The 12,863-nt window shown below is 39.0% G+C and overlaps 1 protein-coding gene across 5 annotated transcripts in view; it reads right to left on the bottom strand.

Moving 5' to 3' along the window:
• MPPED1 (metallophosphoesterase domain containing 1) overlaps positions 1-12,863 on the bottom strand; it is a 104,738-nt gene that overhangs the window by 58,822 nt on the left and 33,053 nt on the right. For all 5 annotated transcript variants that reach the window (XR_002096961.1, XM_019515741.1, XM_019515740.1 and 2 more), the window contains one exon: positions 11,204-11,385. Coding sequence is in view for 4 of the 5 variants with exons in the window: in XM_019515741.1 (XP_019371286.1) it covers positions 11,204-11,385 (182 nt within the window). In the remaining variant the exon portion in view is untranslated. The remainder of the gene's footprint in view (positions 1-11,203; positions 11,386-12,863) is intronic.

Here is a 12,863-nt window from a genome sequence, read left to right as displayed (position 1 = left end):
GCTGCTTTAGCCTTCCTTACCAAATCCCTACAAGCTTGGATCAAGGAGGTGTACTCCTCCTTGGTCCTTGCCCCCTGCTTCCACCGCCAGTACACTTTGTTCTTTGCCCTCAGGCCAGCCTGGATATCCGCGCTCAGCTATGAAGGTTTCTTGGACCCTTTTCCTGCCTTCCTGTGCAGTGGAATTGAGACCTGCTGCACCCCAAGGATAGCCTCTTTGAGGAAGGACCAACTTCCCTAGACCCCCATACTAGCTACACCCCAGGCTCCGAGTGCCTCCCTGACTACTGCCTTGAGCACATCAAAGTTGGCTTTCCTAAAGTCAAGCATTTCCGCTGTGCTAGTTACCCTCCCCACCTTTCTCTGAATAGCAAACTGGATCATTTCATGATACTGTCCCCTAGCCTCCCTTGCACTAGCACATCCCCCACCACGTCCTCCCCAGAGGCTAACACCAGATCCAGTATGGCATTTTCCCTAGTGGGGATGAGTACCTCCTGCATGAGGTGTAGGTCCTGTACACATGTCAGGAACCTTCGTGAGTGACTACATCTGGCCAACTGCTCCTCCCAGTTGATGTCAGGGTAATTCATATCACCCATGACCACAACATCCTTTGCACGCACGGCTTCCCCCAGCTGCCTGGAAAATTCCAGATCCAGCTCTTCCTCCTGATGTGGTGGCCTGTAGTAAACCCCTACCACCAAATCCCTCTCCCCCCACCCTCCCTGAAGTTTGACCCACAGGGTCTCAGTTAAGCCTTCCTCTGGTCCCATTTGGAAGGTAGAACTGGTATACTGTTCCCTAACATAGAGCTCAACCCCCCCACCTTTTTTCCCCTTCCTATCTCTTCTAAACAACCTGTAACTTTCTATGTCTAATGCCCAGTCAAATGTTTCGTCCCACCATGTCTCCACTAGGCCAGCCAGGTTCATTTTACTATTTTACTACTTGCAAGCAGGAGAGCAAGCATATTCACCTGCAGTTAATTTGGAAATGAATCTAATCTCATAGCTAGTGAAACATTTGCATAATATTTTTTGAACTTTTGAATCCGTGACAAATCATTATGCCATTGTACAATGCCTAACATTTCCATCAATAAGTAAGGTGAATTTATTGGTTTGTATTTCATGTTTTAATTAGAGGTGCAAACTTTGAGAGAGAAATTTTGGAAAGTACTACCGACTGGATGTTCTGACTCTAACCCACTGCAGATAAACAACTGAATAAGATGCATCTACTTAATGCATTAAAAGCTTTTCTTATTATCTATATAACAGGTTACATCACTGACTGATGCCTACCTATCTGCATGGGCAGGCAGCATGCTTCAGTACCGGGGTGAGGGTCAACCATAGAGACACTCTGGCTGGCCACCAGAATGTCTCTGTGGAGGACCTGAGCCTCTGGTTGCTTCAAGGCACAGTCTACCCTGACCTTTTTTTCCCTGGGATATTTTGAGGGCTTTGAGACGCTGCAAGAGGCATGTGCACACTTGTCTGGACACACCAGTTGGTGCTACTGTTTGGCTCTGTTTCTATGGAGGAAGCTGACCTGGGAGTAGCACAGGAACACTATGTATATAAATAAATTTGAGACAGTATACTATTTTTGTGAGAATTCTGCACAGAGAGACAGGGCAAACTATAGCTCTTATTGAAACTGTAACACTAAAAAGAGCACCACATAAGAAACAGATATACAACTCAGGAATGCCATAAAGAAACATGTATGATAAGATACACTGTTGGACTTTTATATACATTTATACCTAGAAGAAAAGGAGAAAGTATGGAATTTTGAGAAATTACATATTTTTAAAATTTCTTATTTTAGACTGCAAATAATTTTGTCTCCACCCAAAGATCCCCAGGATCTGTGCAAATGAGATGCTTTTTCTGGTGCCAGGCACCATATACCCTGCAGAAGAATTTCTGGCTAGAGCCAGAAAACAAAAAAAGTCTCAACTGTTTTCTGTCACAAAAATATTGTTACTATTAAACTGAATAATTTTGCAAAATAATAACAATTCTCATGAAATTTTCTGTGAAAAATTAAAACAAAATTGTATTTAAAATTTATTTTCAGAAAAAGCAGAAATTTCATTTTTTATTTCAATTTTTTTCAAAACAATTTTCAAATCTTGGGGGGGTGGGATTTTTTTTTTTTTAAATTGGTTTTGTTCAAATTCAAACCAAAACAAATTCTGAAACATCCACATTACCTATGAAAAGGAAATTCCAAGTGTTGATAAACTCTAAAACTAGCCACCGGATTCTAGGACTCCTCCTCAGCCACTTCTAGTACCCCTAGCTGTGAAACAACAGAATTCAAAGCTGGCCCTTTCTTCAGTTTCTTGCAGGGGTAGTGACTGAAGGTGGAGATGAGAGCTCAAGAGCTCCCTGTTTGCCTACTCCTGCAAACTTCCTTCCTTCTCCCTCCCCTTCTTCCTTCCTCCTTCCCCATTATTAATGTATCCCTTTACACACATAAGAATGTTAGAAGGACACCATCCTGCACCCAAGCTGCTTAGCTTCTACAAAAGAATAGCTTTCTATACAATGGATATCACCACAAACTCTCATAAATTCATTTATTAGACAATAGGGATCTTTGATATTTGAAAATCCAAATGGTTCATAGTTGATGGTGACTCCCCCAGAAGTTAATCAGAACGTATCTTATCCTGTCTTTGCTTAATATGAGGATTTGCTAATAGTATAATAAGTGGGTAATTGTTCAGTAGGTAACATTTTCGTTTATTCTTTCCATTGCAGTAGATAACTAATTAAGAAAAATCAACTAAATATCTATTTTTTGCATTTTTGTGTGTCAATTACAAAATTATTACAGCAGTTTTCAAAGAGCAGTAGAACCTTTATATAGCAAACAATTTTTACAGAATAACTTGAACTGCTGTTTAACTGTCATTGGAACAACCAACTGCATATTTCAGATTACTGAACAAAATTTGGGACCTTTGTTTCCTATTTCACTGTATTGGAGTTCTTCCTAACTATACTTCTGTGTATTTAAAAAGTCATAATTTTCTTGGCAATCCTTTTTTAAGTTAGACAAACACTGCAAATAATCAAACAGTAAATGCAGTGTGTTTATATTCTAGATACTGCCTATAGTAAACTGTTAGGAGTCTTTACCAGTAACCCATTTTTTCCTGCATATAGACTTAAATCTGTATCACCTTGCAGTTTCAAAAAGATATATGCAGACTTCTAGCAGCATCTGTGCTTTGCTTTTTCTCTGGGTATTGTGATGAACAGAACCTGGAAATGTTTTAGTATTCTCTAAAAGCAACAGTCTTACAAATGCCTACTTAAATACTTTCCCACCCCCTCTCATTTGAATCTTTTAGAATGCAGCAGTGAACGATACAGTAAAAAGACAGTTATAACCATCAAAGATTGCTTTTTTTACATCTCTTTGACAGTTCTGTGTTTAAACACGGGCTAATGTCTGAGAAATTTACATTAACATACTTTTTTCTATGGTGTATAATCTGAAATAACATTGTAAATGAATACTCCTCCTTAAATCAGCTGTAAACTGCTAGATATAGCCATCTTTGCCACATAGAAGTAGGCAATTAAATCAAGCATTCAAGTTACAACTAAATATGCTTTTCTCTAAAACCTACATCTGCAAAATGAAATTTTTTAAATGCATAAATATACAAAAATCAAACTAGAAAAAAGAAGTTATAGGAATATATGTTGGAAAATATTAATACTGATATTCAAATACATATTCCTGAGTTTAGCTGCATGTACAGTAGTTGGGCAAACATTGATAAATGAAATAACCTCCTTCTAGCTTAGAAGAGTTATGGCTCTTTATTTAACTCAGTTTTGCCTATGCAGATTCAAGGCAAGGTCCCCCTGTACAACATGGCTTATCCCCTAAACCTGAAGGTGAGTTTTACCTTGTAAGAATATTCTCTTTATATTTAAGCTACAGCATGGAAACTTACCACTATTTCCCTTTTTGTACTAAAAAAACTCAAACTCTTAAAAATTCTTATTGAGGAGACCATATCTACAGGAGCTCTTGTTGCCCTTTTTAAAAAAAAATCTACTTTTGGTTTACAGCATGTGTCTGGGAAAGGAAAGGACATAGAGAGCTGTGTAAAGAAGTAACAATAAAAAAAACACTTTAAACTTCCTTCAAGGATTTCTTGACAAGTTGATACAGATTCCAATTCAGATCCAACAAAGGTGCTTTCAGTGTCTCCCAGGTTTCATCTTCTGAAATGGAAAACTATTGAACGGTGTGTCAGTAGATGCAGTGCACACCATTAAGAATAATATTTAATATTTGTGTGTGATACTTTATGTCATGCAGTCAAAGCACTTTACAGACAGCAACTAATTATGGCAAATGGGTATTATCCCATTTTACAAAAGAGGAACAAAAAAAACTCTGTAATTTTCATAAGCAGACAAGGGAGTTAGGTGCACAGTTCCCACCAAATGGAATATGGGTGCCTAGCTTCTAAGTCCTTTGAAAACCCCAGCTAGAAGCAGCAGCAGAGGCAGAATTAGATTCTGAACTTCCAGCTTTTTGTCTAAACCCCACTGCCTTTGTGAAGAAACTACAGGAAGTCAACATCAAAGGAGGTGGTAAAACTGAATGCAAATTGGGAATCAGAGCCAGTGTTTTTAATAGGAATCCTAAAAAACAAATCGATATTTAGGGCATACAGATGTCAATAATTATAGAAATAATTATTAATAATTTCTATTGAGAGAGATGACATAATTTTGCCTTCAACCATTCTAATTCACACTGGTCCAAATCCTGTGCTGCAACGCAGCTACTTTTCCCCTTAATGGTGAAACAAAAACAGCCCTCACTTTGTGGTCAGTTATGGGGAATGGCCAAATGTAAGATGGAGATACTCTGGCATATGGTTTCCTGCTGCTGGTATAGGAAGCATAGCAGGAAGAAAGGTGTTATGGCCCAGGTTCTCTAAATTCAATCTTGTTGTCTTAATGTCTTACTGGCCCCTTGGCAAACAGTGCAATAGAGGGACTCAGGCTGATCTAAGTCCCAAGCATGACCGGCTCAGGTCAGAAGATCAACTCTGCACTCGTCTCTCCTGATCTGTGCTATCTGCTTCTTAGCAGTAGCTAAGAACTGCAATGAAAATCAACATTTTTTTAGCATGCCCAGTCTTTTAAAAATGACATCTGTTCTAAATCCCTATACAGCTCAGTGTTTCTTACTGCATTTCCAAAGCCATTCTTTTGTAAATAGATAATTAGTACTTAAATACTCCTTTCAAGGGGCTTCTACATTAACATAAAAATAGTGTAATTACTGCTGGTCAAAATGGCATGACTACAATTTATAAATTCTAATCTCTTTTGCTGCTCTGAAGCTGAATTTTTTCAACAACAATTTTAACGTCTTAAACGTGAATATTATTGCAACCTAAAGTATGAAATATCAGTAAAAACAAGAAGGAAAATATCCACTCTCACTGAATAAGATTCCATATTACAGAAGAACTTAAACTTATTCTAGTGTGTTATTTTCTTTGATGAAGATTTCTATATTATACAAAAAATTTAACACAATTAGTATCAGCTACAGATTAAAATTAGCTGACTTTGATCTAAATAATATGGTCATAAACATTAATAAATAGTGAGTCATACACTAGCATCATTGCAGTAAGGCAGGCATTTTAATTCTAAAAAGCATTATTGAAAAACTTATGTTTTGTGGAATAGGGTAAATTTCACTTTTTGGGGTGACACTTCAGACTTCAGTTTACATCCCTAAAAGTACATTTATGTTAAACAGTCTGATGAAATTCAGTTTTGCCATTTTAAATATTCAAATAAAAATGCCTTTGACATACAGGAAAACATTTGGAAATAATGAAGCTCTGAACATTTTAGAAGTTGATCTTTTAAATCTACACCCAGCAATATCTTGGCTCCAGATGCACTTGCTAAAGCATTAAAGATAGACCATTTAGTTCAAATTCCATAAATGTAACACACACAGCCCCACAGTGCACAAAGGACCCTAGAGCGTGTAATATTTGGAAGATAGTAAGGTAGGCTGGGTAAAAAAGGCAGGCAGCTGAAATCAGACAGGCCTTTTCAAAAGCTACCATTAAAACAATGTACATATGTGAATGTGCATGCGTATGTAATGTACGTAGGGGTGCGGAATTGAATTTGAAAACTACACTAGGGAGCACAGCATTGGATTTGTTTCATAAATCATCTAACAGACTTTTGCATACAGAACACTCATCAATAACATCAAAGAGTGCAAGGGACAGCTACAGTGTATACAGCAGGGGCAGGCAATTATTTCGGGCAGAGGACCACTTGATGAGTTTTGGCGAACTGTTGAGGGTTGCATGGGTAGCCCTGCCCCTTCAGCTGCCCCACCTCCTGGTCGCCATCTTGGGACCAGAAGTCCCGCCCCCAGACCCTTGCCACCAGAAGCCCTGCCCGTGACCCCTGCCACTGGAAATCCCTCCCCTTGCACAACTTACCAGGTAGCAAGGGGTTGTGATCCTTCTAACATCCTACCCCAGCAGCGGGGTTTCAGGAGCATCAGACCTCCCCCAGAACTTTCTCTCTACCTGTGCCAACTGGTCCCAAAAGGAGGAAGTTCCACCACCGCTTCTGTTGGCCAGTGCCGACCAGTCAGACTTGCCCCATTTCCAGCAGCACCTGGTAGGCTGGCTTCAGTCGTATGCTGCTCCAGATGGGATGGACCCAGCCGGGTCTGCACTGGCCAGGAAAAGCAGCATACAGCTGAAGTCGGCTTCCCACGTGCTGCTGGGGACAGGAGGAGCCTGACCAGGTCTGCACCAGCCAGGAAAGGTGGCATGCAGTTGAAGTCGGTTCCTCATATGCTACTGGGGATGGGGGGAGCCTGGCAGGGCCTGCACCTGCCAGCAGACGCAGCTGCGAAGCCGTGTGCCACTCAGGATGGGACAGGACAAGCCTGGCTGGAACGGCAGAGGCTCAGCTGCACTTTCCCCCTGCCTGTGCCGGTCAGTCCAGAGCAACACATGGCTCCGCTGCTTCTGCAGGCTGGTGCTGACCCAGCTGGGCTCCTCCCATCCCCAGCAGCACGTGGGAAACCGGCTTCAGCTACACGTTGCTCTGGATGGGATGGGATGGGATGGGCCCAGCTTGGTCTGCACCAGCCAGCAGAAGCAGCAGTGGAGCCGTGTGCCACTCGGGACTGACTAGCACAGGTAGGGGAAAGTGCAGCTGAGCCCCTGCTGGGCTCATCCTGTCCCAAGTGGCACATGGCTCCACTGCCACCTCTCCTCCCTGATGCTGACTGGGCCGGAGCTGAGACCCAGCTGCTGCTTCCCCTCTCCAGTGCCGGCCCAGCCCAACCTTGCATAGCCCGAGCGGCACTGCATGGGGAAGGCCTACACAGCAGCCGCTTTCCTGGGCTTACCTGCAGGGCAGGGCCCCTTCCAGTCCCATGCAGCAAAGCAGAAGGTGGCCCAGAAACTGTTTCCCCTCACCGGCGCCACGGGTTCTGGCCCAGTGCCCCTGCCCCCCTCAAACTGCAAATGTGGCCTGAGCCAGGGGTGGGGCGAGGCCAGCTGGGTCAGGCTGAGGTCAGGGTTGTTTGTCTCACAACCAGAACCCAAGGAAACAGCCTGAGATGCTACAGCCAGTGGCTAGTGCCACTGGAGGCTTTTAGAGAGACAGCCACCATTACATGGGTTTTGAAGGGGCTCTGCGGGCTGGAGGGAAGTGCTTGGTGGGCCGCATCTAGCCCACGGGCCATATTTTGCCCACCCCTGATATACAGGATACATAGTATGTAATGTTAAAAGCCAGCTTAACCAGTCTGCAATATAACCTGGTGTATATCTAGGCACATCATCACTTTATTCTCAAATGCTGCAGGTGATGTAATTTTTCAAATGCTGAGCAGACTGAAAATCCAACATATGTTTATGTTGCCCCCTGACCAATCACTGAAGATGGGATCAGAAAGTTTCCATGGACTCCTGACCAACCACCAGGGCTTGCCACGACACCATTACATATGCTGAATTTCAGAAAGTACTCTGGGCTTCAGAGTTTGAAAAAACACTAGAATAAAAAAAATGGAGGTGGGAGCAATGAGAGAAAAATAATATGGGTAAAAATAAGAGGAAGAGGGCAAGTTAGAGAGGGAGAGGGAAAAAAGGCAGAAAGGGTTTTATATTCTGCTTCAGCAAACCATGCCTAGTCATCATACCACTTAAGCACATTAAGCATTAACTTCAGTTCCATTACATTTTATTGTAAAATATATATCACATCATAGACAGGAAGAGGAAATTTGATGCAGAGAAGAAAGAAAGTACAGAAGAAGCTATTGGATTTGATAAGATGAACTTAAAAAGATCAGTGTAAGGTGAGGGACGGCTGCAGAGAGAAACCAGAAAGCCAGATATCCAAGCGAGAAGGGAAAAAGAAATTAAGGAAGGAATGCATACAAGGAACCCAGACAAAGATGAAGTGGGATTTGGACTCTTAGTTGATGAACAGGTGGAGCTGAGGGAATAATTTCTGAAAAGAGGAGAAACTATACTACGTCTGAAGAATGTTGGGAAGGAGCTAGTCAGAGGGAAAAAAACAGAACAAAGATGAGAGAGAGGGAGTAGGCTAGGATGAAGGAGGACACTCCAGAGGAGACTTTCCACAGGCTGGATAGAGCAGAAGAGATAGGAGAAGGTGAAAGGTACACCAGATGCCATCACTTATTTTCTGTAGAACTTGCAAAATTCTGGGTGCACTGGGAGAAGGGGAAGTTTGGGAAGGTAGAGGTCTCTTGGTTTCTGGATGTAAAGTCAATGAGGAAAGAGACGTGAAATAGGCTTGCAAAGACAGCTGGCTGAGATTTTGGTTTATTTAATGATATTTAACATACAAGAAAAAACCCATTCAATTGCTTCAAGACACATTGACAGATATTTTAAATATCAAAATAACCTCCCCCCACTCTCCCCAACATCAAGGGGACCTTTAATAACAAAGGAAATAGCCAACAAAAGCAAAATAAGAAAAAAAATTCTACCTCAGACAGGCATAGGGTGCAATTTTTAAAATAATTTCTTTCAGCAAACAATATAGGTTCAGGAACACCAAAATTCATGTTAATAGGTATTAAATTGTTCATTTAAAACAAAAAGGCCCCCAGAAAATGTAAATAATTTAAATAATTTATTTTGATATTTTATATTCTTTTATTTTTCCACACACAAAATTTCTTTCATTTTACTTTTTAAATGAATAAATATTAATTCTTCCAATTTGTCAAGATTGAAAGAAAATGTCTTTGAAATGAGTGAAACATCTTATGATGACAAAATCAAAGATAAACATTTCATTTTATGTTAAAACATATTTTTTACATAAAACAGCTATTTTAAAATTTTCAGTTTTCCAAAATCCTCCAAAAACAACAGAAAAAACAAACAAAAGCCAAACATCAGGATCCACACAGTCAACACAACTCATCCCTCTCTACGCGTCTCTTCAAATAGATAGGCATTAAGTATGCCTACTGGGAAATTCAAACTATTTTAAAGCAAAGCGGTAAAAGAAAACCCATGCTGAAGCATGGATATAGAAGGTGCCAAGACAAACCTCCATTACCTCCATATCCTCAAGGGATTTCAGCTTGAGGACTTCTGTATGCTACTGAGATAGCTGTGAATAGCACAGGGGACAAATGATCTCCTAGGCAGAGAGAAACTAAGCAGCGACCCACATATTCTGTCCCCTCTCACTACCCACTAACAATACTTCCACCTTTCTATGCTACTGGCTAGATACTGATTTTATGTACAACAAATAATCACATTGTTTGGAATAGTTTGTGTGTGCTACTTTTAGTACATTATAATAACCTGTTAAGATCCACAAAAGGTAATTAAACATTGCTATATGTTATAAAATTGTTCTGGAACCTTTGGGCATAGAGATCAAGTAGTGAGAATTATAACAAATTTAAACACAAAATTATCTTGCTTCTGTTATCTCTCTCCCTTGAACACCTTAACATTTTTCCTTAATCAATTATTTTTATAGAAAACTTATTATTGGGCTTCCAGATTCAAATACATATTTACTAGTATTAGCCTGCCAAAATCAGGATGAAGACTTGCTTGTAAATATTTGTTTAAGCTAGAAAGCCCTGATATTTTTCTTATTGCTTCTCAGTCTCCAGACTTCGTTATACTGCTTTTAACCAATTTCACACTGGGAAATGCTGAAGCTCAAAGCTAAGATAGGAAAACATAGGACAATATAAATAAAAGGGCAAAAAACAATGCTTTAAAATGCATGCTTTGCATAGAAGTTTTTTTTATTTTTCTTTAAAGGGGGGTCACTCTCCTCTCCAACGTTTAGATAATCCAGTACCAGAAAAAAAAAAAATCCATATTCGTTTTAAATCTAAGCACTAGCCCTGTAGAAAAAGACACCATAGGTTTTGGGGGGATTTTTGTTTGTTTTTGGGGGAGGTTTGTTTGTTTTTTGGGAGGGTGCTTTGTTTTTTTGTCTGGATGCAGTGTACACTTTCCAATTTCCACTTTAATTCTCTTAAAGAACATATACAAAACATGTAAATCACCACTTGCTTGCCCAGTGGAACAGCATTTCAGTAATCCATGCCAACAGTTGCCTACAGAATGCACCTACATCTGGTCTGCCACATCCAAACAGCAACCACAGGCACACGCTTTGCTTTGTTTGGAATTCATCGCTACAATGCAGCTGAGCCTCAGATAGAAAAACTATCAGCCTCCAGGGTTAAACAGACACATGTTTTAGTCACAACAACTTTCTGTGGGAAGGCAAAGCCATAACAATGAATATAGGAGTTTTTATGCAAATCACTAAAGGCCTAGTGACTTAAATTGAAATAACATCCCTAATTGCTTTAATGAACATTTTCCTGAGCTTAAGGATGTAAAAACAGAATGGATGTGTTGTGATGTGAATTTTACTTCATCTGCTGGAATAAAAAAAAACTTTTAAGAAAAATCAGATTTCTAAATGTTTCCATTTAAATCTGAAGGTAAATTAATATTCACCATTCCTGAGTGCAGGATGTTTTACTGGGAAGCAGAGAAGTTGATATATTCATTAAATCAAATATACTTCTGAAATTGCATGTAATTTAATACTTACCTAACCACTCATTGAATTTTTTAACTTCACTAGGAAGTCCCAGCTCAGTAAAATCACCAGCATGTATTAAAACATCTCCATATGGCATTTGTATTGGATCAGTTCTTGAGTGAGTATCAGAAATACAGACAAACCGGGTATATCCTGGAGGCTTGGGAGCATCATGGGGTACAGGATCCACCCTGCAAGAAATGCATCACAACAAGGTTATAAAACAGGATTATGTACATGCCTTTCATTATTTATCTTGAAATTCCCAATACTTTTTTTCTTCTCATAAAAGATGAAATAATCTTCAAAATGGTTGTGACAGGAGTCACTTATTAGAACAAAGCAACCCTAGTAGGAAGTGTAAAAAATTTGAAGTTTACACCACAATTTTTCAATATTTTGGGGTACAGGCATTTAAAGAGACAATGAGAAAAGAAATGGAAAATACTAGTAATAACTGAAACAAATACTAATGAATAAATTAAATGCATACCAGTATCAAAGTTAGAGACCATCCTGTATTCATTGTTTAAGTATGATTATAAAGTATGCAGAGAGAAGCTTTATTTAATGTTATATATGGAATATATAGATATATAGATGTAGATATATATGTATATGCATGCATTTTCTATTTATAACATGAGCCTGCAAGTTATACAATTCGAGCAAGTTATACAATTCGAACAAGCTTAATTAGCATGTTTTTGATATACATTTCAGTGTGTTAATGTACCAGAAGATAAGAACTCTACTGACAGCAGCTGTAAATGCACATTCAGACCTAACTATTGTCAGGACAAATGTAGCAACTTTCTGGGCTTAATTATGCTAAGTAGAATCAGGTGCAGTGAGGACTAGTGCTACCTTGTATTTTGTCCAATATTAAGACTCAAAACTGTGAAAAAGAAACCACTGTTATGAAATTTGCTCGTGATTTAGGAAAGAGAGACTGAGAGATAAATCTTCTGCATTAAATATTCTTATTTCCAGCCCACTAAATCCATTCATACTCACCACATATTTCTTTAAAATATAAACCTATAGAAGCATATATAACTAACTGTACCATAGCTCTAATTCCAGTGGGAGAATTCAAGAGGAGCAAAATAGAAATACGTGAAATTAAAAACTTTATTTTTAGCAGTTTTAGATCAGACAAAATTAAAATTCTATATCAACAATTTAGTTTGTTTGTTTTTTTACCTTAAATAACAAACATCATACGTTTAGGTCTTGTTGTAATGTATAATTTTTTCCCTTCCATTTTTCCCACTTGATCTGTTTCCTTCCTTGCTCTAGTTTTTAAATGTTGTTTAGGAGAAAAAAAAATAAAGACCGTTATTATTAATGAGAATACTCATGAGGCCATTCATTAGGATGGTTTTCAGAATACTCTATGAATTGGATTAGAATTCTAGTGAATTTAAGTTTGACGTGTGGATAAGACATTTAACAATTTCACCTACTAGTGAGAAAGTCAGGAACAGAATTTTGTTCAAATTATTAAACAAAGCTTAAAAAATTTCTTAGCAATTTTTAAAATCAATTAAAAAGTGAACATATGTATCAATTCTCTTTGAATTAATTTTTAAAATTTCATTTTAAAGCCATTACATCAACAGGAAGGCACTAACAACTTGTCACGTCATTTGAACAGTAGGGGTTG

The sequence above is a fragment of the Gavialis gangeticus genome, unplaced genomic scaffold, assembly GCF_001723915.1.
Source record: "Gavialis gangeticus isolate Ggan-Ray unplaced genomic scaffold, GavGan_comp1, whole genome shotgun sequence".
NCBI classification, from domain to species: Eukaryota; Metazoa; Chordata; order Crocodylia; family Gavialidae; genus Gavialis; species Gavialis gangeticus.
This window is presented reverse-complemented; position numbering and strand designations above follow the sequence as displayed.